The following is a 25,973-nucleotide window of genomic DNA, read 5'->3' on the forward strand; positions in this document are numbered from 1 at the left end:
TCTAGTTGAATTATTAGGATTCTGCGTCCTTGGCTGAGGTACTGTCGGGCTATGTCGAGCAGTGTTGCAAGCAGTGTTTCCATGCTGTGATTTGTTCTGAATCCTGATTGAGAGGAATGTAGTAGGTTATGGTCATCTAGGTAGTTGGTGAGGTATTGTGCCACAAAACCTTCAATCAGTTTGACGTACAGTGGGATCGAGGCAATGGGTCTATAGTTGGTGGGAATGTCTATAGGACCTTTTTGATCTTTCAGTAGAGGGGTGATTATAATCTCGCCTAGATCTTGTGGGAATTGACCTTCCTTGAGTGTAGTTTGTATCCATTGCATGAGGCTAGTTTTGAATTTAAAGTCTATAAAGTCTCTAGCATTATAGGTGGGCACAGAATTAGTGTATTCTTTTTTATATGATGTATTCCATGAAGATCAAATTGTGCAGATCTCTACATAAATTTATATAAAAAGGCTAATTGTAACATCTATGAAAATGGTGGCTTAATGGTTTCTAGCAGCTGGACCCTAGACATCAAGGGCTCAATATTTAGTTCCTAAATCAGGGGTGCCCACACTTTTTGGGCTTGCGAGGTACTTTTAAAATGACTAAGTCAAAATGATCTACCAATAATGAAATTAAAAAAAAACAAAAACCCACAAAGCACACTGAAAGGCAGAGAAAATATTAATTATCATTCATATTCTGGGTTTTTTTCAAAGAGGTCACGGCAGATGACTCTATGCAATGTCACCTCAGTAACAACCATACAAAAATAGAAACATAGAAGGTGACGGCAGAAAAGGGCCATAGCCCAACAAGTCTGCCCACTCTATTGACCCACCCCTCTTGATTTTACTTCCTTAGAGAACTTCCTTAGAGAACCCACGTGTGTATCCCATTTCTTTTTAAAATCCGGCACACTGCTGGCCTCAATTACCTGAAGTGGAAGTTCATTCCAATGATCAACCACCCTTTCAGTGAAGAAATACTTCCTGGTGTCATCATGAAATTTCCCACCCTTGATTTTCAGCGGATGCCCTCTTGTGGCCGAGGGTCCTTTAAGATATGGCCCGTGATATATTTAAACGTCTCTATCATGTCTCCTCTCTCTCTACGTTTCTCGAGCGAGAATAGCTGCAATTTATTCAGCCTTTCCTCATACGGGAGATCTTTGAGTCCCGAGACCATCCTGGTGGCCATTCGTTGTACCGACTCAACTCTCAGCACATCTTTTTGGTAATGTGATCTCCAGAATTGAACACAATATTCCAGATGAGGTCTCACCATGGATCTGTACAACGGCATTTTGACTTCGGGCTTCCGGCTGACAAAACTTCTACAGATACAACCCATCATTTGTCTTGCCTTCGATGAAGCCTTCTCTACTTGATTGGCAGTTTTCATGTCTTCGCTAATGATCACCCCCAAATCACGTTCTGCCTTAGTCCTGACTAAGGTTTCACCATTTAGTGTGTAAGTTTTGCACGGATTTCTGCTGCCAAGGTGCATGACTTTACATTTTTTAGCATTGAAGCTTAGATGCCAAGTCGAGGACCACTGTTCCAATAGAAGTAGGTCCTGCGTCATACTGTCGGGCAAAGTGCTCTTACTTACTATGTTGCATAGTTTGGTGTCATCGGCGAATAATGTGATTTTACCTTGAAGCCCCTGAGTCAGATCTCCTACGAATATGTTGAAAAGGATCGGGCCCAAGACCGAACCCTGCGGCACTCCACTGGTCACCTCCGACGTTTTGGAAGGGGTACCGTTTACCACCACTCTCTGAAGTCTACAGTCAATGTTTCTCCCAGACCCATAGATTTCATCTTGCTCAATAACCTGCGGTGTGGGACGCTATCAAAAGCTATCAAAATAGACAAATGTACTCCCTCCCTTTTTACTGAACCACACTAGCAGTTTTTGGCACAGGGAGTTGCACTGAATGCCCCGTGCTGCTCTCAATGCTCATAGGTTCCCTGCGCTAAAAAACACTATTGTGGTGTAGTAAAAGGGAGCCATAGTGCAAAATATAGACAGCAGATATAAATTCTCAAAACGGACACATTTGATCACTAAATTGAAAATAAAATCATTTTTCCTACCTTTGTTGTTTGGTGATTTCATGAGTCTCTGGTTGCACTTTCTTCTTCTGACTGTGCATCCAATCTTTCTTCCTCCTGTATGTTTCCTCTCCTCCAGACCTCATTCTCTCCCCAACTTTTTCTTTCTGTTTCCTTGCCTCCCTTTCTTTCTGTCTCCCTGTTTCCCCTTCTTTCTGTCTCCCTGCCTGCCAGCCCCCTTTCTTTCCTTCTCCCTACCCTCCCCCCAAGCCACTCGGTTTGCCGCCATCAGGGAACAGCCCCCAAGCCACCGCTGCCCCAAGCTCTCCCTGCAAAAGTGTTGTGCTGACCAGCATTCCGCTCCCCAACGTCAATAATGACGTAGGAGAGGAAGTTCCGGGCCAACCAGGCATTTTTCTCCATTCCATCCAGCCTGAGCCCCATCTCTCCTTGATCCAGCATTTCCCTTCTGTGTCTGTCAGAATTACCATTCCACCTATTTTCCAGCATCACCCTTCTTTGTGTCCATCTCACCTATATCCCTATCTCACCACTTTTTCAGAATCTTCATTTGTCTCTGTCCTTGTCTTTACCCCATGTTCACCATTTGCCATTTCAATGTCTTTATCCCCCCCCTTTTTCAGCATTACTTCTATTTCACCTCCTCTTCATGTCCCCTCTGTATCTCTATCCTTATTCAGTAGGTCCTGCTTACCCTTTCTCTTCTTTGTGTCACTATCTCCATTTTCAGCTTTTCGCCTTTTTATTGTAGCCAGAATTTTTCCACCCTCCCTCCACTCCAGCCCAGCCCAGTATGAAATATTTTCTTTTGTTTCCCTCCCCTCTCTCTTTCTCTCTCTCGTTCTCCTCCTTCACCCACGAGTACTGCATCTGGCCCTCTCCCTTCCACCTGCATCCAGCCACACACCCTGCCCTGCAGCTCTCTTCAGCAACTCGTCAGCAACGGTGATCAAGACAGGCTGCCGACATCGAGGCCTTCCCTCTGCGAGTCCCGCTTTTATAGAAAAAGGAAGTTGAAACAAGCGGGACTCGCAGAGGGTAGGCCCCGACATCAGAAGCTTGTGTCGATCGTTGCTGCTGAGTTGCCGAAGAGAGCTGCGGAGCAGGGGGTGTGGCCGGATGCAAGTAGGCCAGATAGGAAGGCTGTAGAAGCTCCGGAGCATGACACCAACCCCAGCCAGGATGATTTCTTTTTCAGGCTGCTGCCGCCGCCGCCTCCCCCCTCCCCTCCCCCCCCACTGATATGACAAAAAACAGACTAAACTGGATGCCCAGCGTCGGCGTCTTTAACGTTGGGGAGAGGAAGGCTGATCAGCCGGTAGATCGGGACAGCAACTCGAGTCTATCACAGGATGGGCTCCGCGATCGACTCACGTTGCCTTCCCGATCTACCGGTCGATTGCGATCGACGTATTGGGCACCCCTGTCCTAAATGGTAGCCTCCTCAGTCTGGCTGAAAATAGGCTAAGTTTTCAGCAGAAAATTCATCCTAATTTAGGACCATAAAAGTTGTGCTTATAAATTTAGGCCTGCCATTAACATAAGGATATAAGAATATCCATACTGGGTCAGACCAGTGGTCCATCTTGCCCACTATTCTGTTTACAACAGTGGCCAATTTAGGTCACAAGTACCTGGTAAAAACCTAAATAGTAGCAACATTCCATGCTACCAATCCTAGGGCAAGCAGTGGTTTCCCCCATGTCTGTCTCAATAGTAGACTATGGACTTTTCCTCCAGGAACTTGTCCAAACCTTTTTTTAAACCAGCTAAGTTAACTGCAGTTACCACATCTTCTGGCAACGAGTTCTAGAGCTTAACTATTTGTTGAGTGAAAAAATATTTCCGCCTATTTGTTTTAAAAGTATTTCCATGTAACTTCATTGAGTGCCCCCTAGTGTTTTGCTTAGATTTTTCCCCATCCTAAATCCACCTTTGTTGCTATCCACTTTATATGCTCCTACATGTAGAAATTTAGTGACATTTCTATTATAAATTTAGGCTCTCTCAGCCCTAGAAACTTTCAAAGGCCAATTTAAGAGCATAACTCTCAAATCTGTTGAGTATTGGACCTCAAAATGTCATGCTCAGTTCACAATTCTATGGCTATCACAATCTGAAACCAGAAATCAGTTTAACCTGAAACGCAAGTTTTGATTTTTCTTGTTTTAAGGTCTCCATACACTGCGACAGGACCAGGAGGCTGCTTTCACCTTGCTATGCAAAAATAGCAAAGGTGAGCAGGTGGAACGGGGAGGCGAGCAAATTTTGATCAGGGTTGTCCACAAGGACAGGAAGGACTGGTAGGTTATGGCTGCTACAGTAATGACTTCTGACTAAACTGTGTTTTGGCCTGTAATATTCAAATAAGCCTTTTACTAAAGTATGCTAAGCAGTTTGTGTGAGCACTAGTGCTCAGTAACTGTTAGTCAGTGCACAAATTCTTTTTCAGTGGGAATTCTGATTCCACTTGCTCAAAACGAGTCCGTGGTCATGGGATTCTTCATTATTCCCCAACTGATAGAATTATTTTTATATTTTTATACTTTTATATATCATTTATGAACTTCTTTATAACATTAAATAGATTTAAAAGTGTAGTCACTTATCCTTAAATCCTAGCCTGTGGCAGAAAATTGGAGTAGGATTACCCTTATCTCTGTGTTCCCCCGACCTTGAAAAAGGAATTCGAAATGCGTCGGGAAGGGGAACCGATAAGGATTTAAGATAAGTGACTACACTTTTAAATCTATTTAATAAGTTATAAAGAAGTTCATAAATGATATATAAAAGTATAAAAATATAAAAATAATTCTATCAGTTGGGGAATAATGAAGAATCCCATGACCACGGACTCGTTTTGAGCAAGTGGAATCTGAATTCCCACTGAAAAAGAATTTGTGCACTGAGTGATTGTTTGATTGGTTATAACAAGGAGTGAGTCTATTGTTTTGGCAGTAACTGTTAGCACATGGCTTTGATGGCCTTTACTATGCTGGCTTGACAGTGTGTGCTACTTTTATTTTTTTTAATATTTAGAATCCACATATCTAAAATCTATGATTTAGATTTCATAAAAACATACATTAGATTACATATATCAATTACATAAAAACATATTATTAAGATCCATCATTACATTGGACCAAATCAATCCATAACATATCACTAGCATGTTATAGCAACATATTACTGTCCCAAATATAGTTTAATTCACATGCTAACTGAATCACCTGTAATAGCAGAAAAAATAGCAGACCACCAAACGAAGACTGGAGAAGCAATAATAGCTTTTGCCCAACATGGCCACGTTTCACCTACAAGTGCCGCATCAGGTGCAATAGCTAGAGGGGGATGAACGAATACATGCTTCCCTCTAGATCAGTAATTCTTAACCTTTTTTGAGTCACAGACCCCCTTTAAGAATCTGATGAAAGCTATGGACCCCCTCCCCCAGAAATATTCACATAAACACAACTTTGCAAGCAATGACTATAATGTACTTTATTTATCGAGATTTGTCTCATACATACATGACATACACAAAGTATTATTAAACTTTAAAGTAAACAATCTAAAAAGCACTCCTTTTTTATGCAAAAAGCAATGGCCACTCATTATAGTTACGAAATACAATCTACTCTCGTTATCTGCAAGAGAAATCAACAGTACCGGGCTGTATAGTGAATATAAATGTTCAATTTTATCTGACCCTCACAGACCCCCTGAAATCCAGATTAAGAACCCCTGCTCTAATTAAGGGTTCTCAACCCAGTCTTTAGGACATACCTAGCCATTCCCACAATGAATATGCATGAGATACATTTGCATGCACTGCCTCCATTTTATGCAAATCTTTCTCATGCATACAAGAGCCTTCTCATGCATACAAGAGCCTTCTTCTACAAAAACAAACTCTCAAAAGAGACTGGCTTCTTGAAAACTCTTCTTGTGCTTGGTTTTGCCTTCTCTTTTTAAAGGAAAAGGGAGATGAACCATATTGGCACCGTCCTGTGTCTATTCCAGTTAAGCTATTTTGTTTTCAAGTATAAATGGTTTAACTTGTTTTGTTTTACTGTTATTGAATATTGTAAAACTTGTTTTTCCTTGTTTTTTTTTTTCCTGTGATAGCGTTATTGAGCCGAGAGTTCAGGACAATAATGATGGAACTTATTGTGTTTCCTTCATCCCCCCAGAGCCCGGTCCATATACTGTGTGGACGCGTATTAAAGGGCAACACGTCCAGGTGAGTCTTGGGGCACAAAGTGGCCACTAATGATTAATCATGCTTCATGTTTTACAGCTGCATCTCCTGTTCTTATGGGACTATGAAAAGAACTAGCACGGTTGTAGAAGTTTAAGGGTAAAGCTTAGCACACACTAATGATATTAGCCTGCGCTGTCTGCTTCAGTGGTCCATTTTATTCCAATGGGTCGTAGTAGCAGATAGCGAGTATACTAAATTTGAGTCAACATGACCCCAAATAGTTACTACAAAAGTTTTAGCAATGACTGCTTCTATTTCCAGATCTCCCTCCTGTTAGCATTGCACAGTGCTGTTCAGTAGCCATAATCCAGATAATCTAAGTTTATTTATTATTTGGATTTATTAACCTTTTCATGAAGAGATTCACCCCAAAGCACTCGGGTACCCTTAAATATTTCCCTATCTGTCCCAGCAGGCTCACAATCTAACTGTGATACTTGGGACGATGGAGGGTTAAGTGACTTGCCCAAAGTCACAAGGAGCAGGTGAGATTAAACTCACAACCTCAGGGTGCTGAGGCATCAGCTTCAACCACTAGGCCAAGTCTCCACTCCTTATAAAGGTCTCTGGGAAGTATTACAGGTCTGAGCCCTGGTAATTAGGACGGTTCCAAGCTGGAAATGTCCCCTAGTGTTTCTACACATCCAATGTGTCACAGCTAAACAGGATAGACCAGGGGTGCCCAAAAGGTCGATCGCGAAGGCGAAGCGAGTTGATCACGGAGCCCATCCCAGGCTCTGTGATAGACTCGCATTGCCTTCGTGTTATACCTGCTTCCCAACGCAGTGAACAGGACACAGAAGTGCCAGGCCGATCAGCATCTGAGCATGCTCAAGGCCCAGCAGACGAGGAGGCCAATCTTCGGGGTGCTCAGATGAGGGTAAGAAGCGGCGGGGGGGTGCCCAATTGTGTCGGGGGTGGTGCTAGATCGTGGCGGGGGTGTCCAATCGTGGCGGGGGTGCCATATCGTGGCGGGGGGTTGCCAGATCGCTTCAGGGGAGGTGCCGGATCGCAGGGGGGCCTTCGAGGGGAGCAATGCTGGTTTTCGGGGGAGGGGGAACACATCAAAGCAAGTTTCCATTATTTCCTATGGGGAAACTCGCTTTGATAAACGAGCATTTTGGATTACGAGCATGCTCCTGGAACGGATTATGCTCGTAATCCAAGGTACCACTGTATTTGGACACAAGAAAAGAGGACATGTTTGGCGTACACCAGATACAGCATTCCAGGAAAAGAAACTCATACCAACTGTGAAGCATGGAAGTGGAAGTGTCATGGTTTTGGGATGCTTTGCTGCAGCAGGACCTGACCAGCTCACCATCATAGAATTTACCATAAATTCTACTGTGTATCAGAAAATGCTTGAGGAACATGTGAAACCATCTGTAATCAAATTAAAGCTGAAGCGGAACTGGACCCTGCAACACAACAGTGACCCAAAACATACCAATAAATCCTCCCAAGGACTGGCTAAAAACTAAGAAATGGAGATTCCAAAGGGGGTAATACTAGCTATTAGGTTGTCCTAATTTATTCCTCAGTTAGAATACACATTTTTATGGATATATTTTGTTTCATGAGTAAATCAAGGAAAATTTGTGCTGTTTACCTGCAATTACATCACTTTATTTTCCAGAGATAAATAAAAAAAAGATTTGACATCAATATGTGAACATTTCTTAAGAAAGAACTGAATATTTCATGGGGTGTCCTAATTTTTTCACATGACTGCATAGAGCATCAAATTATGCCTATGCAGGAGGAGAAAAATTAAAAAGTACAGAGGGAGGAAAATGAAAAAATTGGGGTAAGAGTGTGGTATAGATGAGCTGAGAGAAAAGTGCTATAAACAGCTTAAATACAGCCGGAGGGGGAGGGGAGAGAGAGAGAATGATGCTGACACCCTGGGAAAGGGAGAGTGGTTGGATTCTAGCTTTTGATTTGTCCATATTGCCTGCGCTCTTGGCATTTAGATACAGGCTGGACATCACTACCATTTGCTACCAGATGTATTTTGGTTTTCCCTTTTTTTCCTTTGCTGGGTGAGGAGAAATTTGTTATGAGTTGAGCATCCCGAATCATTTTCAAAAGCTGGCTCCTATGACAATGGCAGTAGATATTCTCTCATATGATCACATTTTCTAGATGTTTGTATAAGGTAGTACCGTGTTTTCCCCGAAAATAAGCCCTAGCATGATTTTTGGGATAGGTCTTAATATAAGTCCTACTCCAAAACTAAGCCCTAATTAGATCGATTCTTGAAACCCCTCCCAAATATCCCTGACACTCCCCAACTCCATCCCTGGATTCACCGGCATCAGTGCTACTCCCCTCCCCCCGCCGTGCAGCCAAACCTTGCTGACCCTCCCACCCACTCCTTTGTGCAGCATCTTTCCATCTCTCCCTCCCATCCGAACCCCACCAACCCTGCCACCATGAGACCAACATACCTTCTTCCAAACAGCAGCGTTGGCAGCACACAGGCTGCTCTGTGGTCTTCTCCCGCTGGGTCCTTCCCTTTGCTGCATCACTGATGATGTCATCAGCAATGTGGCACAGAGAAAGCCCCGGTAGAAGGCCGCAAAGCAGCCTGTGTAGAGTGCTGCCGACGCTGCTGTTTAGAGGGAGGTATGTCAGTCTCGAAGTGGGAAGGTTGGCGGGGTTCTGCTGCATGGGAGGGAAAGATGCTGTGCAAGGGTTCTGCTGCATGGGGGGGATGGGAGGGATAGAAAGATGCTGCAGAGGGAAGGCACAAGGGGATGAGTCAGAGGGGAGGAAAGATGTTGCACCTGTGGGGAAGAGAAAGGAAAGAGGGAGGATTGGGGTGGAGAAGAGGGATAGATGATCATTGTACATAAAAAAATAAAGACATCCCCTGAAAATAAGCCCTAGTGCATTTTTTGGACCCAAAATTAATATGACACTCTCTTATTTTTGGGAAACACGGTAGCAGTAATCATTCTGTAAAGAACTGCAGTTTTCCTAATGAGAATCTGGCTGCTTGTTGCTTTCCAGCTCTCTATCTTGAGGATAGGTGGAGTTAGTTTTTAGTGTCATCTTACCGTACCCACTAATACCGCAACACCTAATGTATTTCAGACCTCCATGTCTCCAAACTTCTTTCAGTCTAACTTGAAGTCAAACTCCTAAAATCTTATGTCTTTTGATGATATTGACAGGAGTTGCCATTCAACAAATAACGTATAACTGGAAAGATTGTACAAGGTTGAATTATTGTTTATCCCAGGACAAGCAGGCAGGTATTCTCACTAGTGGGTGATGTCATCCGACAGAGCCCTGATACGGACGTCTCACAAGCATATTTTGCTTGAAGAAACTCAGAAGTTTCGAGATGCCCGCACCGCGCATGCGCCAGTGCCTTCCCGCCCGATGGTCCGGGCGTGTCTCCTCAGTTCTTTTTCTTCCACGGAGCTGAGAAGTTTACTTCAATTCTGCGCCTATTGAACCCGTTTTTTCGCCTTCTGCATCGCCACGGTTTGAGTTCTTTTGCTCTTGCCGTGCATTTGTTTCTTTCTTTGATTTCTTTAAAAAAAAAAATAAAAAAATTTTCCTTCAGACACCAGGTTGGCCGCGTGTCTTGGGCCCCGCGCCTTCGACCTTGCAGCGGAGCTTTTCCGGCCTATATCCCGGCCGATCACCGATTTAAAAAAGTGTAGCAAGTGCCAGCACGCGATTTCACTCACGGACCCGCATCGACGCTGCCTGCAGTGTCTGGGTCCGGACCACTTTCCGAAATCGTGCCGGCCTTGCTCCACTCTCACAGCGCGAGCGTTTAAGCGCCGCTGTTTTTTGTGGGAGTCGATGTTCAAGATGGAAGCTGTGTTGGATCCTTCGGCTTCGACATCGACTGGTGCTTCGACTCCATCTGCGAAGCCCTCTGCCTCCCCTGCTGCTTCGGGCCTTCTGAAACCGGCATAGTTTACACTGGTTTCGGCCTCGACCTCGGCGCCGGTGCCTTCCTCCGTCTCCTCGGAACAGGTACCGACCCCTACAGTTCCACCGGTGGTGCTCAAAGTGCCGAAGGCTGGCAAGCAGAAGCACTCGGCACCGAAAGAGCGCGGAGACCGTGCGGAAGGGCCCCCTTTTGGTGCGGATCCCTCCATATCGGCTTTGTTGCGGTCCATTTTGGAGGCTCAGTTTGTTGAACTCATGACCACCATGGGACCCCGGCTGATTGCCATGATCCAGGGTGACCTCCCAGTTCCGATTCCGAGGGGCGGGCCGCCCCCTCCTCCTCCTCCGCGCCGCACGACCTCGTTGCTCGGCGAGGAGGAGCGGCGGTCGGTGACTGGTCCCTCGAGGAAGGCCTCCTTTGGTGACATGCCTCCCTTGGAGCCTATTCCCTCGAGGAGGGCCTCCCTTAGTGACTTGCCTCCCCTGGAGCCTATTACCCCTCCCCATGACACAGTGTGGCATCCACCCTCGGGGCCTCCCAGTCCTGGGCATAGCAAGAAACAGGACGAGTTTTTCCGAACCCTCTATCGAGCCTGGGCAGCGTCTCGGGAGGCGTCGAATCTTCCGACTCTCCGATCTACGGCCTCGAGTCCTGTCTGCTCTTTGGAGGCTTCTGGGCTCAGTATACTCACCGGCGGTCTCGATCCCCCTCCAGGCATCGAGAGGGGCATCGATCCAGGCACTCTTCGAGGCATTCCTCTCGGCACTCGACTGTCTCTCCTCAAAAGAAATTGCCTCGTATTGGGGTACTCTGCTTCGGCTGTGTCTCCTCCTCCGGGCACGGAGTTCGAGGACCCCGATGTTTTTCACTCACCCTGTTGTTCGCAGGCCTCTGTAGAGCCCGAGGCCTCGACTTCTTCCAGTCCTTCTCGACGACCGGCACTGGCGGACCAGCTGTCTTTTTCCTCGTTTCTGAGACAAATGGCGGATGACCTGGATATTACCCTCGATTCTGGTTCTCGATACTCCAAGGAGTACCTCGATACCATGCACTTACCTCATCCCCCAGCCGAGTCCCTGCGCCTGCCTCTGCATAAGCTCCTCGACCAGACCTTCATGAGATGTTTTGAGTCTCCTTACTCTATCCCTGCGGTTCCTGGAAAATTGGATGCTCAGTACCGCAAGGTGCAACATAAGGGCTTCGAGGGACCTCAGCTTTCACATCAGTCCCTTCTGGTCGAATCCTCTCTCAAGCGGTCTCATCCTGCCCAGGTGTATGCTTCGGTGCCTCCGGGCCGCGAGGGCAGAACCATGGATAAGTTTGGACGACGCATCTATCAGAATTCTATGATGGCGTCCCGAGTTCTGAATTATAATTTCCACTTTGCCACTTATTTGGAATTCTTTCTTCATGTACTTCGGAAGTTTATGCCCTACATCGAGTCCCAGGCTCGTTTTGAGTTCGAGGAGGTAGTTGCTTCGCTGTCCCAGCTTCGTCTTCAGTTGATGCAATCTTCCTATGATGCCTTCGAGCTCTCGGCCTGGGCTGCTGCCTGCTCTGTGGCGATGCGCCGTTTGGCCTGGCTGCGTACCATTGACATGGACCCGAATCTTCAGGACCGACTGGCTAACGTTCCTTGTGCTGGGGCGGATCTTTTTGACGAGTCCATCGAGACAGTCACGAAGAAATTGTCTGATCATGAAAAGTCCTTTCAGTCCATTCTTCAGCCGAAACCTAAGCCTCAGCAGTCTCGACCCTCTCGACCGCCCTTGATTTATCAACGGTGTTATCAGCCGAGGCAAGCTCCACCTGCGAGGCAACCAACGAAGCGGCAGCCTCCTCCGAAAGCTCAGCAAAAGCCTCAGCCGTCTACTGTCCCCAAGGCTCCTCAGCCTTTTTGACTGTCTCTTAGAGAGCATAACCAGCCTTGTTCTGCCTCCCCCTGTTTTTCCCATCGGGGGGCGCCTCCATCACTTTTATCATCGCTGGGAGGCTGTCAACACCGACCTCTGGGTCCTTACTATCATCAGGGAGGGGTACTCTCTTCAATTCCATCGGGTACCTCTGGACCACCCTCCAAGAGAGTATCCTTCCAACTTGACTCTGACCGCCCTTCTTCTTCGGGAAGCTCAGGCTTTGCTTCGGCTTCGGGCCGTCGAGCCGGTCCCGGTGGACCAACTCAACCGGGAGTTTTACTCCTGGTACTTCCTTGTTCCGAAGAAGACGGGCGACTTACGGCCCATTCTGGACCTCAGGGCCCTCAACAAATTCCTAGTCAAAGAGAAATTTCGCTTGTTGACCCTTGCTTCTCTCTACCCCCTCCTCGAGCAGAACGACTGGTTATGCTCTCTGGATCTCAAGGAGGCCTACACTCATATTCCCATTCATCCGGCCTCTCGCAAATTCCTCAGATTTCGGGTGGGACATCTGCATCTGCAGTATCGAGTGCTTCCATTCGGCCTGTCCTCGTCTCCCAGAGTCTTCACGAAGTGTCTGGTGGTAGTGGCCGCTGCACTCCGGAACCAAGGTCTTCAGGTATTCCCCTACCTCGACGACTGGCTCATCAAGGCCCCCTCAGTTCCAGGGGTCATCTCGGCGACGATTTGGTTCCTGCAGAGTTTGGGCTTCGAGATCAACTTCCCCAAATCTCACCTGCAGCCTGCCCAGTCTCTCCCCTTCATCGGGACGGTTCTGGACACCATTCAGCTCAGGGCATTCCTTCCTCCTCAGCGCCTGGATGCTCTTCTTCACCTCTGCCAGTCAGTGTCCTCTCGCCAGTCCATCTCAGCGAGACACATGATAGTGCTCCTGGGCCACATGGCTTCGACAGTTCATGTGACGCCTTTTGCCAGACTTCATCTCAGGATTCCTCAGTGGACCCTGGCTTCTCAATGGTCTCAGGTGTCCGACCCTTTAACTCAGCACATCACAGTCACTCCTGCTCTTCGGCAGTCTCTGCTTTGGTGGATGACCTCTTCAAATCTATCCAGAGGTTTGCAGTTTCACACTCCTCCCCACCAGAAGGTCCTCCCCACCGATTCTTCGACCTATGCGTGGGGAGCTCATCTGGATGGTCTTCGCACTCAGGGATTCTGGACCAGTGCGGACCGACTCCATCAAATCAATCTTCTGGAGCTCAGAGCCATCTTCAATGCTCTTCAGGCATTTCAACATCTGCTTCACGACATGGTGGTCCTAATTCGCACAGACAACCAGGTCGCCATGTATTACGTCAATAAGCAGGGGGGCACGGGCTCGGCCTCCCTCTGCCAGGAAGCTCTCAGAGTCTGGGATTGGGCGGTTCGCCACAACACCTTCCTCAAAGCTGTCTATATTCAGGGGAAGGACAATGTCTTGGCGGACAACTTAAGTCGTCTCCTCCAGCCTCACGAATGGACGCTACATTCCAACCCCCTTCATCAGATCTTTGCTCAGTGGGGAACGCCTCAGATAGACCTCTTTGCTGCTCCCCACAACTTCAAACTGCCTCAGTTTTGCTCCAGGATCTACACTCCTCATCGTCTCGAGGCAGATGCCTTTCTCCTGGATTGGGGAACTCGCTTTCTGTATGCGTTTCCTCCATTTCCTCTCATTCAAAAGACTCTGGTCAAATTGAAGTCAGACCATGCCACCATGATTCTAATAGCTCCTCAGTGGCCCAGACAACCTTGGTACTCCCTTCTTCTTCAACTCAGCAGCAGGGAGCCATTCCTTCTACCAGTATTTCCTTCACTGCTTACTCAGCATCAGGGATCTCTACTTCACCCCAATCTGCAGTCTCTCCACCTGACAGCTTGGTTCCTCTCAACGTAGCTCCTCACCAGTTTTCCCAGGCGGTGAGGGAGGTGCTGGAGGCTTCCATGAAGCCTGCTACTCGACAATGCTACTCCCAGAAGTGGACTAGATTCTCTTCCTGGTGTGTTTCAAATCATAAGGAGCCTCAGCGAGCCTCCCTGTCTTCTGTATTGGACTATCTTCTACACCTGTCTCAGTCTGGGCTCAAGTCTACATCTATAAGAGTCCACCTGAGTGCTATTGTGGCTTTCCATCAGCCTCTTCAGGGGAAACCTCTCTCTGCTCATCCTGTGGTTTCCAGATTTATGAAAGGACTTTTCCATGTCAATCCTCCTCTCAAGCCTCCTCCAGTGGTTTGGGATCTTAATGTGGTCCTTTCTCGACTTATGAAACCTCCTTTTGAGCCTCTCAACAAGGCTCCACTGAAGTTTCTTACTTGGAAAGTGGTTTTTCTGGTGGCCCTCACATCTGCTCGCAGGGTCAGTGAGCTTCAAGCCTTAGTGGCGGATCCACCTTTCACAGTGTTCCATCATGACAAGGTTGTCCTCCGCACTCATCCGAAATTCCTGCCTAAAGTGGTCTCTGAATTTCATCTCAACCAATCCATTGTGCTTCCTGTGTTTTTTCCGAAGCCTCATTCTCATCCTGGAGAATCAGCTCTTCACTCTCTGGACTGTAAACGTGCTTTGGCTTTCTACTTGGATCGCACCAAACCACACAGAACTGTTCCTCAACTTTTCGTCTCCTTTGATCCAAACAAGTTGGGACGACCTGTATCGAAGCGCACCATCTCCAACTGGATGGCGGCTTGTATCTCTTTCTGCTATGCCCAGGCTGGTTTACCCCTTCCCTGTAAGGTCACAGCCCATAAGGTCAGAGCAATGGCAGCATCTATAGCCTTCCTCAGATCGACTCCGATTGAGGAGATTTGTAAGGCTGCCACTTGGTCCTCGGTTCATACTTTCACCTCTCATTATTGTCTGGATACTTTCTCCAGAAGGGATGGACAGTTTGGCCAAACAGTATTACAAAATTTATTCTCCTAAGTTGCCAACTCTCCCACCAACCCATTGAGGTTAGCTTGGAGGTCACCCACTAGTGAGAATACCTGCCTGCTTGTCCTGGGATAAAGCAATGTTACTTACCGTAACAGTTGTTATCCAGGGACAGCAGGCAGCTATTCTCACGTCCCACTCACCTCCCCTGGGTTGGCTTTTTTGCTAGCTACCTGAACTGAGGAGACACGCCCGGACCATCGGGCGGGAAGGCACTGGCGCATGCGCGGTGCGGGCATCTCAAAACTTCTGAGTTTCTTCAAGCAAAATATGCTTGTGAGACGTCCGTATCGGGGCTCTGTCGGATGACATCACCCACTAGTGAGAATAGCTGCCTGCTGTCCCTGGATAACAACTGTTACGGTAAGTAACATTGCTTTCTGGTGGAATTCAGTATGTCGTGTTTAAAATGGAAAGAGCGTTGGCAGTTCAAAAAGGTTACTATAATAAATTTAAGGATGTGTGGGAGCCATTTTTAAATTATTCTAATGAATAATTTACACTTTTCCCAATTTTAATTCTTACATGTGGATCGGGGGGGTTGGATTTCTATTAATAATATATATGAATGATAAGATATTATATTCATGTGGTATATTTTTTGTTGTATATGGAAGTGGGAGGAGGTGGGGTTATATCTTTTTGTTGTATGATATGGTAGATTTTCAAGTGATATTGTATTCTAATTGTTTGATATTTACTGTACACTTGTGAATTATAAAATGAATAAAGAATTTAAAATCTTATGTCTTTCCATGTCATAGCCATTTTATTAAAAAGAAAAGACTTAATGCTGTTGCTGTCACTAAGAGTCCAAATGAATTTGTTTTCCCAAAGGAAGATAGTCAGGGAGCTAGGGGTTAGCGCCCACCCTTCCTATTGTTGACCATCCCATGGTAAAGCCTTTCATCATTTTCATGGACTCATGCAATAGTTGTTAAGCAAAATCTGTCACAATTTACTTTTTATGCAGTAGTCCAAGCACAGTAGTGTTACTGTTAAATTTAATGCGTGTGTATGGTTTCAAAGCATATGTTTTTTTTTACTCCTTAAAGGGTTCTCCATTCACATTGGTTGTAAAGAATAAATTTCGCAAGCATCAAGGCATGTTTCACTGCTGTACATTCTGTTCCAGCGGTGGACAGAAAGATGCTCGCTGCAGCTGTGGGGGGACCATGCCAGGTATGTGCTTACCTCTTTAGGTCTCTCCAGAGACAAAATTCAGCACTACTTCAGGTAGTCTTGTAATTATTTGAGAGTGAAGAAATGTGAATCAGCACAGCACCTTCCACATCTCTTGCTAAGGTGCTTTTTACTCATTTTTCTGTCCCTGCCCCATTCCTACAAGCTCCATCCTTATCTGCACAAGCCTCAAACACTTTAAAATCATAAGTGTTCAAGGCTTGTGCAGTTAAGGCAGAGCTTACAGGAATGAGGTGGGGCCGTGGACAGCGACAAAATTCTTGGGGACAGGATGGGGAAATTGAGTGCCTGCGGGGATAGGGAAAAATTTGTCCTCGTGTCATTCTCTAGTATGGTCAAATACATGTACTTTGCAAACTGCAGTGTGAGAATATGAGGAAAAAGCTAAGGTACAGAAAAGTGCTGAAAGAGTACACTGCTTGCACTGTTGCAAGGGACTAGAGGGAGGCAGAAGTAGAGGCAGGCGGGCAGCAGAACATTAGCATTACAAGGTGTGGTGACTTTGGATTTCTGCTAGCATGATACAAAGCATTCTCTTAGTTATATTTGAATGCAGCTCCATAAAATAGTCTGCTTAGAAGATTACAATATTGTCTTCAGAGGCAGAAAAGATCTGAAGTACATACCCAGCTTTTAATAGTCACTCAGCTAGTCAGTTCTAGAAAAGAGGTACCCACTTCCATTTCTTTTATTAAAAAAATGTTAATAACTTAACCTGCTTTAGAAAGTGAAGAGCAAAGTCTTTTTCCTTTAACAAGGACTCAGGTTCCACCCACTCTTCCACCCAACCATTAGTTACATTTCAACTTCTGTCTACCTGAGCCCTTGGCTGTATGGGGCCTAAGTTGCCAGAATCCTAAGCACAGTTAAGCAACATCCAAGGATATCATCCCATAATGTACCAGGGTAGACAGTATCACTTGTATTGTGGTACTTTGACAAATCACGCAAGCAAGCATTAAAAAAAAAAAGTTATAAAACCACAGCTACCCCCTTTTGTGCTCTTTCCCTATCATTTGAAAGGGGAGGAGTATTCCTAGACCATAGCTAGATTTGCCCAGCTATATTTTTAAAAAATGGCCATTCTTGTCCCTTCAGGAGCTTAGAGTTCAGTTTCTTTATATGCTTTTCTTTTTCCCCCCTTCTTCCTCTAGGTGGGTATCAAGGTTGTGGTCATGGGCACAAGGGTCACCCCGGACGTCCACATTGGTCCTGCTGCGGCCAGACTTCTGAAAACTCTGAGTGCTCAGGACCTATCGAACTTAGCTCACCTTGGAGTCTGCTGAGAACTGTGGCCATCTGAGGCTCCCGCAGGAGAAGATGTGACCTGGAACATCTTGCAAATACCTTAAACCAGTTACATAGTGTAAGACTGTACATCAAAACAGAGCACTGTCCTGCTTCCTGCCCATATGCAAAATGCTTTCATACATGCCCACAGAAGTTAGATTTACACCACATGAATTTCAGTTGCCCTTTAACATCTGAATTTGTGATTATAGTGGAATTTAGACTGCTGTTTTCAACTTTCCAAGTTTGTTTCAATCTTGATATCCCATCTATCATAAAATTTCTAATTGGCTTACAAAAAAAAAAAAAAGAGGGAAAAGCTACAATATCAGATAGGAAAGGGGAGAAGGAGGGAGGGGAAATATAAAAGGTATAGTCTTCTTACACAACCAGTCATATCCGGCTAGCGGCCTATGACTCTAAACTAGAGAATGACACGGTGACAAAATTCATCACCGTTCCCATCCCTGCGGATAACCGCGGGAAACCATCTTCATGTCATTCTTTAAGGAAAGAGGGAAGAATCAGAGTATGAATGGCCACAACCACTGACCCACAAGCTTTGCTTTGAAGAATGCTGGTGTAGAAGGACTGAGGTTGAAATAGACACTAGAAAATGACATGGGTTTATTTCCCGCGGTTATCCGCGGGGACGGGAATGGTGATGAATTTTGTCACCGTGTCATTCTCTACTCTAAACCAAGTACATGTATAAGCATCAGAAAAAAAAGAAATGTTTTAAGTTCTTTCTTAAATTGAATTAAAAGATTTTTGAAATCTTAGTTGAGTTGGTAGAAGATTCCAAAGTTCAGGTCCCTGTACAGAAAAAATGGAAGAACGATTAGTGTCAGATATTATTTGGCAAAAAGAAGGGACAATGAGATGATTTTCATTAATAGATCTAAGAGCTCTAAATGGATAGTAATGGATAGTAAGGTGTATAAAGGAGTTTCTTTCTACTGAACTCAATCTTACTGAATTTTTAGAAGACTCACAAAATTTGATACAGACTAGGTCCACTTTACTGGTATCTTGTGTGAACGAATTAGATTAAGTTTTAATTATGAAAATGTATTTTAGAAATAAGGAGGCAAAGTTTTGTGGTGATAAAATATTGATCTTTCCGGATGTGGCTAGGCCTACGCAGCTCAGGAGGAAAGTCTTTTTGGCATGGAAACCTAGAGCTGTAAGTCTAGGTGCCGCTTTTTTCCTTAAATTTCCATGCAAGTGTCTGCTCCATGTACAAAACAAGGATTATGTTTTTTTTGATCCAACACAACTGTAAACTTTTCTTTTGGCTAATGAAAATAAGATTTGAACGTTTTGACTTTAAATTTGGGGTTACTGTTTTTGATTAGTGCCTGGGAAGTTAGGAATAATATCCTATTGAATTTCTTTTAAATTTTTCCTAAAAGGATATACATTCTCCTCTCAATGTTGTGGGCTAGATGAAATTTCCTTCTTTTTTTTTCTTAGATAAAGGACTATAATTTATGCTGTCTTAATTTCCATATCTTTAACTTTGATGTTGAAAATTCTTAAATTAAAAAAAAAAGTATAAAGGAGTTTCTGCATCATGAATTTTAAAATCTAGTAATAAAACTTTATAGATTATCCTATGAGAAACAGGTAGCCAATGTGCAGCTTTTAATAAAAGGAGTAACATGAACCAAATTTACGATGACCGGGGTGATAGCTTAATTACAGTATTCTGAATGAGTTGAAGTTGTTTACGATCCTTAATCTTGATACCTTTATAGAGAGAATTAGAAAATTCTAAGGGCCTCTTCTACTAAACCGCGCTAGTGGTTTTAGCACCAGGAGCAACACTGAATGACCCGCGCTGCTCCCAACGCTCATAAGAACTCTGTGAGCGTTGGGAGCAGCACGGCTCCCCGCATTAAAACCGCTAGTGCGGTTTAGTAAAAGGGGGTAAGTGACTGATCAAAAGTGAATAAATTAGTTCATTAAGTGCAGAAGAATGAAAAAGATTATGGATAGAACGTATAATTTGAAGTTTATAAAATGAACTTTGTACTTGTATCACAGTGGAAATTTGAGTTGTAAATGCAAGACTGTTATCAAGGGTAACCCCTAATACTTTTGTGGAAGTAATCTGTGGAATGATTGTACCTTCAAGAAGGATTGGTGTTGATAGAGATACATTTTTGGTCTTACTGAACAGAAGAGATTTACATTTATCTGGATTTAAAATTAGCCTATTTTTTTGTAAGCCAAGTGGTCAAGTTTTTAAGGTTCTCATTAATAGCTGTGATACATAGGGATCAACAGAGAATTTGAATATCATCAGCATAAACGAAAGCGGTAAAATCCAGTGATTGTAAAATAGTAAGAAGAGGGGATAAGTAGATATTGAAAAGAGAGGAAGATAAAATGGCAAGTACTGGGCAGACTTGCACAGTCTGTGTCTGTATATGGCCGTTTGGTGAAGGATGGGCTGGGGACGGCTTCAATGGCTGGGAGGGTGTAGATAGGCTGGAGTAGGTTTTGATGGAGATTTCGGCAGTTGGAACCCAAGCACAGGACTGGGTAGAGCTTTGGATTCTTGCCCAGAAATAGCTAAGAAGAAAAAATTTAAAAAAAAAAGTAAATTGAATCAGGTTGGGCAGACTGGATGGATCATTTGGGTCTTTATCTGCCGTCATCTACTATGTTACTATGATCCTTGTGGTACTCGTGATAGAAAGGTGAAATAACTAGAGGTACTATACCTGATCCAAAATGATCAGTGAAATAAGATTTGAACCATTGAAAAACAGTGTTTAGTCCAATTTCTTTAAGGCATAGAAGTAAAATTGTGTGATCAACGAGATCAAAAGCTACAGATAAATTGAGTGATAAAAGTTTAAGAACTGATTTACCTTGGTCCAAATTGTAATATTTATATGCAGTAATATCTCAGAGAGCTGTCTCAGTACTGTGATGACATCTGATTTGGATGAAGAGTATGTGTTTGTTTTATCTAGAAAAAAAATGTAATTCTGTATGAACTAAATTTTCAGTTATTTTTGTTACAGATAGTAAATTGGCTAATGGAGTGGTAATTAGTACAGGGTGGGCCACTGAAGGATAGCCCGCCTCTGGCAATAGTATGACAAGATGAACGAGCAAGTGGATTGTTTTTATTCACTTACCTACAAGTTGTATTTAAGGATAGTTTAATGGATGGATCTTTAATCTTTGTGCAAACTATTGCTGATTTCCAAGTTGTAGGTACGAGTCCTGTTGAGCTTGTTATCAAGGAAGTATGAAATGGCATAATTGCATAAGGGAACATGTAAAGATGGACTTTCAGATAGAATCATTTGGGGATGTGCAGTTTTTCTTGGAGGTTATAGTTAAAATCTCTTGGGAGAAAGGACTGAGAAGCTTAGGAAACTGCTACAAGGAAGAATTAGATGAAGAGATAGAAAGACTATGAACACTTTTATTCTTACTATTTTGGAAATTTATTGTGCAATAAAATATTGCAGCTTGATTACACATTACAAATATTGTGTAATTTGAATACCAGAAAAGTAGTTTTAGAGATAGCTGGGAGTCTGTGCCTCAGAACATTAACAGTAGATGCTTAACATCCTCAGGAAACCTAGAGCTTGATTTCAAATTAAATTTACTGGTAAGGTGCAGTAGCATAGTAGGAGGGGCGGGAGCGGACTACCCCAGGTGACCCCCCCCATGCTATGTGCCCTCCCTTCCACCCAGTACCTCTTTAAATCTTCACCAGCGCAAGCAACTACTCTGATCTGCTGCTCATGCTGGCCTGGTTCACTCTGAAATCACTTCTGGGTCATGAGGCCAGGAAGTGACATCAGAGGGGAAACCAATGCTAGTGCGAGCAGCAGGCTGAAGAAGCTTCTCGCAATGGTGAAGATTTAAAGAGGTACAGGGGTGGAAAAGGAGAGTACAAGGGAGGTGGAGAGGGCAAGGAGGGTCACTGCTACCATCTCGGAAGCCTCCTACCCTTGCTACACCACTAGTAGGGTGTTGTGGATCTATAGGGAAAGGATTTTCAGGTTCAATAATATAGAGTAGATTCAACAATAGTGCTGTTTTTTTGCTTTCCTTTAGGATATAGTTTAATCTTAGATTGAGGAAGTATTTACAATGTTAGGGGCTGTGTATTTTTCCTACCTCATATCTCATTCTAGATTTCTCTTACTTCAGGTTCCATTTGTGTACAAGGCTGGGACCCTATGCCTAGCTGAAATTGTACACCATGGCAGGAAGTGAGTTGTAACATGCTTGCAACTTGTACATGATAGAATGATGCACAAAAGCTTTCCGTGGCAGTAAGATTCGTTAAAGCAATTTTACTGTCACAGAAAGCTCCTCTCCTGATGCACAAAAGGGTTCTCTGTGGCTGCTAATGATCCTCATAGCAGCCACCTAGCATCCCTACGCATATGCATTACAAGGAGCACATTAGTATTATAATGAGCAGTCCGTGTAATGCACAGCAATTAGCACAAAGTTTTACCATGCAAATTTTTATGGCAGGGTCTGAGCTGTTGTAGTTGTACTTTCTTGTTGGTGCCTGAGCACTGATTGGCTCAAGCACTGACAGGAAAATAAGGCAAGAGCTCAGACCCACTATCAAAAAAATGCACCCAATTCCCCTTCTCGATGCACTGGGAGGAGCCTAAGGCCTCTTCCTGTGGCTTCAGGGAGTCTTGCCGGCTCAGGTGATCAGGGATTCTCCTGCCCTGGTCAGCTGAACCAGCAGGAAGGGATCGCAGGGGCTGATTTTTTTTGTTTGTTTGTTTGGGCAGTTCAGGCAGGAGGAGCAGCAGCTGTGCTAGCATTTACTCTTCTGAGCAAGCACTAGGCACGGTTCCTCCCCCTTTTACTAGCGATGTTTCACACAAATAGCATGCATATAATTTGCATGCTATTGTGCTGAGCATCGTCAGTAAAAAAAAAAAAAAAAATTGCTCCCACCAGTATTTTTTACCATGCTGTTAGAGCTTTGTGCATCCTGCCCTCATTGGTTTTTAACACAAATGGAACTGGAGTTTGATTTAAGAGTTTTAAAGAGGAAAGTTAATCAGTGCATAACTAATTTTCTACTTGTTTGTTATGATGTGTATTCTGTAGAACTTGTATACCTCACTGTTTTTACCTGTATACATACTGAAAGTATGTGTATTTGTGCATTTTAACTGTATGCATCTGTGTTAGGCTTGGAAACACAAACACATAGGAAATAAGCATTTAAAGTAACGAATGCCTTTGGAAGCTGCATGCTGGGTGGAGTACACCCTTTTAGTCTTGATGAGTAGCTGCTATGGATTTATATATATTATATGGTTATATATTAAATCCAATATTATATGTATATTTAATACTGTATTAATAAAAATAATTTTCTAAAAACAATTTTATTTTTATAATACTTGTAAATCAACTTGAATGGAAAGCAGTGGCAATACAAAAATATGAATCAAACACGAGCCTGTGTATAACAACCAATACGAGAATGCTGAACATATCTACTTCAAGCTGATAGGAATGAAGTGAGATGCTATTTAAGGATACGTTCACCCGAGGAAGGTAGAACATTGGCTAATATTAAGGGGAGGGTCTATAGAGTGGGCAGACTTGATGGGCCTTGGCCCTTTTCTGCCGTCATCTTTCTATGTTTCTATATTTAGTGCCTGTTTTACAAAGCTTCAGTAGTGAATCCCCTGTGGCAAAAGCACTTATGGGCTTTGGTGCATTTGCTGCGGGAGAATAGCTACTGAAGCTTTGTAAATCAGACCCTTAGTCTTGCATCCCTTTCCATGCTATCTATTTTTAAACCTTTTCTTTTCTGATGGGGGCCGAGTTGAGGCTTTATGAAGAACTAGTGTTTTAGCCCGTTACATTCGTTACAGTAACGGGTGCTAGAATAGCCCCATCTATCCCTGACCCTGACTCTGACCCCACCCATGCCCCACCTCTATCATGCCCGGACCCTGCCTCCCACTGATCCCAGTCCCACCACCTCACCTTTCACCATTTCCTTTGTATCCTTTTGGCCCTCCTGACAGGGTCTTTACTTACCCGAGGCGGCAGCAGCAGTCCTGACGTACCAACCTTTCCTCCCTCAGTGCCCCAAAGCAGCAGTGGCCCTACCATTTCCATCTCTCCCTTTCCCCCTTTCACACCCTCTACCATCTCTCTCTGACCCTGTTTCACCTCTTTTGCCATCTTTCCTTTCCTGTCCCTCTCTGTCCTTCCCCAAGACCATCTCTCTCTCCTGCCCCCTCCACACTCCCTGAAGTCTATCTCTCCCTATCCCCTACCATCTCTCCTGGTCCCCCTAGTAGCCCCTCTGTCCTTCTCATCCATCTGTCTATGTCTCTCTCTCCTCACCTCCTGCCTCTGCGGAGCTCTCGCAGCTCCTCCTCGTCCTCCTCCAGCCGCGGCGGCCAACATCCGCCTCGGGGGATTCTCGCAAATGCGCACTCCTACCTGCGATGCCCTACAGTGCACGGAAAACGGGAGCACGCAGGTGGGAGTGCGCATGCGCGCTTAGGGCTTTATTATATTAGATAAAAGCAGGTGAAGGCGTTTTTTCTTCCAATAGGTCCTTGTTGCCACCAAATCCATGAAGGCCAGAGCCTTTATCACTTGCAGAGAAAGGAGTACAAAATTTTAAATGTGTGATACATATAAATATTATCTGTAGAGATGCAGAGGCCATCATATCAGTGATATTAGAAAAATTATCACCCCTACTGAGCAGTTCTTGATGTTCCCAATATAAACTGAAACAACCAGTCACAAAAATAAGTGTGGATAATTGTTATCACAATGGATAGATAAAAACATGACATAAGGTGCTGAGATGTTCTATGGGAAAATTATGCAAAAATTGCAAATTTTTTTTTTTTTTAAATCTTTATTCCTTTTTATTTCTTTCAACAAGTGTACAGTATTATTACAATTAATTTACATAACACACTTGGCATTCTTAAACAATATTATTATACATGTTTTTATTCCCCCCCACCTCCCACCCTTTTCCATATCAATAAAATATTCCTTCCAAATTTATATATAATTATACATCCCTTTTTGATAATACAATTAATCTGACATGAAATCTGTCCCTCCCCCATCCTTCTTCCTCAAACACTTTAAACATTTTATTATACCCAGTAATGCACAACAATAAATATCCCATCCTATTACATATATCTCCTTATTTTTCATAACAACATATTTCCAATATTTTTCCCTCCCTATCCCTCCCATCCCATCCCATTTCTATATATTATCCCCTAAGGAAAAAGAATAAACTTTACTCGTTATAATATTCAATTAATGGCCTCCACACCTCTTGAAATCTTTTAAAATACCCCCTCTGTATCGCAAGAAATCTTTCCATCTTATACATATGACAAACTGAGTTCCACCAAAAATTACAATTCAATCTAGAACAGTCTTTCCAATTAGTTGTTATCTGTTGAATTCCCACTCCCGTAAGAATCAACAATAATTTATTGTTTGCTGCAGATATTTGGCATTTGGCCCTCATAAACATTCCAAAAATCACTGTGTCATAGGATAAAGCCACATGACTCTCCATCAACATATTAACTTGATCCCATATTGATATCCAAAATGCCTGAATACATGGACAATAAAATAAAAGATGGTCTAGAGTTCCAACTTCAATTTTACAATGCCAGCATCTATTAGACTTAGAGCAATCTAATTTTTGTAATCTAGTAGGGGTCCAGAATGCTCTATGCAACAAAAAGAACCATGTTTGCCTAATAGATGCTGACATCGTACCTTTAATTCTCCAAGACCAAATACGTGGCCATTGAGATGCATTAATCTGATACTTAATCTCAATGCTCCAAATATCTCTCAATCCATTTTTAGGCTTCTTATTCAAATAATTAGATATAATTTTATACCACTTTGCGGCCTGGTGACCAGTGTTCCCGCTAAGCTGCGCTGGGGTGCGCCGACGCACAAAATATTACCTCGCAGCGCACAAGTTTCTCGTCACAGCGCACACAGTGTAGAGCACAGTTCTTCAACCGCCGGTCCGCAAACAAAATCTTGCCGGTCCGCGAAGGATTCGGTCCCCGCCGCAACGAAAGGCCGGCGTCAGCTGACTTGCAACTTCCTGTTGCAGTCGCTGTGCCGGGACTCCTGCCTTCGCCGGGACTCCTGCCTTCCACCGCGTTTGCCTCCTGCCTTGTCTCCGCACCTCCAGACCAGCAGCGGCAGCTGTGTATGCTTTTAACTTCGGCACAGAGCTGCCCCTAATCAATAGTTTAGCGCGGTTTCATAAGGCAGCCTCGGGGCCTTTGCTAGGCCGGCCCACATCGCATCATCGAAGCGGG

General features: G+C 44.2%; 1 protein-coding gene across 1 annotated transcript in view; it reads left to right on the plus strand.

Annotated features, from left to right (window-relative positions):
* The window catches only part of TRIM45 (tripartite motif containing 45), a 65,463-nt gene extending 47,327 nt beyond the window's left edge, over positions 1-18,136 (plus strand). Inside the window, exons 3-6 of the mRNA XM_033940396.1 lie at positions 4,249-4,378; positions 6,207-6,321; positions 16,167-16,293; positions 17,469-18,136. Coding sequence (XP_033796287.1) covers positions 4,249-4,378; positions 6,207-6,321; positions 16,167-16,293; positions 17,469-17,617 — 521 coding nt within the window. The 3' untranslated portion in view covers positions 17,618-18,136. The remainder of the gene's footprint in view (positions 1-4,248; positions 4,379-6,206; positions 6,322-16,166; positions 16,294-17,468) is intronic.
* The last annotated feature ends 7,837 nt before the right edge of the window (positions 18,137-25,973 follow it).

Source organism: Geotrypetes seraphini, chromosome 4, assembly GCF_902459505.1.
Source record: "Geotrypetes seraphini chromosome 4, aGeoSer1.1, whole genome shotgun sequence".
Lineage (NCBI taxonomy): Eukaryota > Metazoa > Chordata > Amphibia > Gymnophiona > Dermophiidae > Geotrypetes > Geotrypetes seraphini.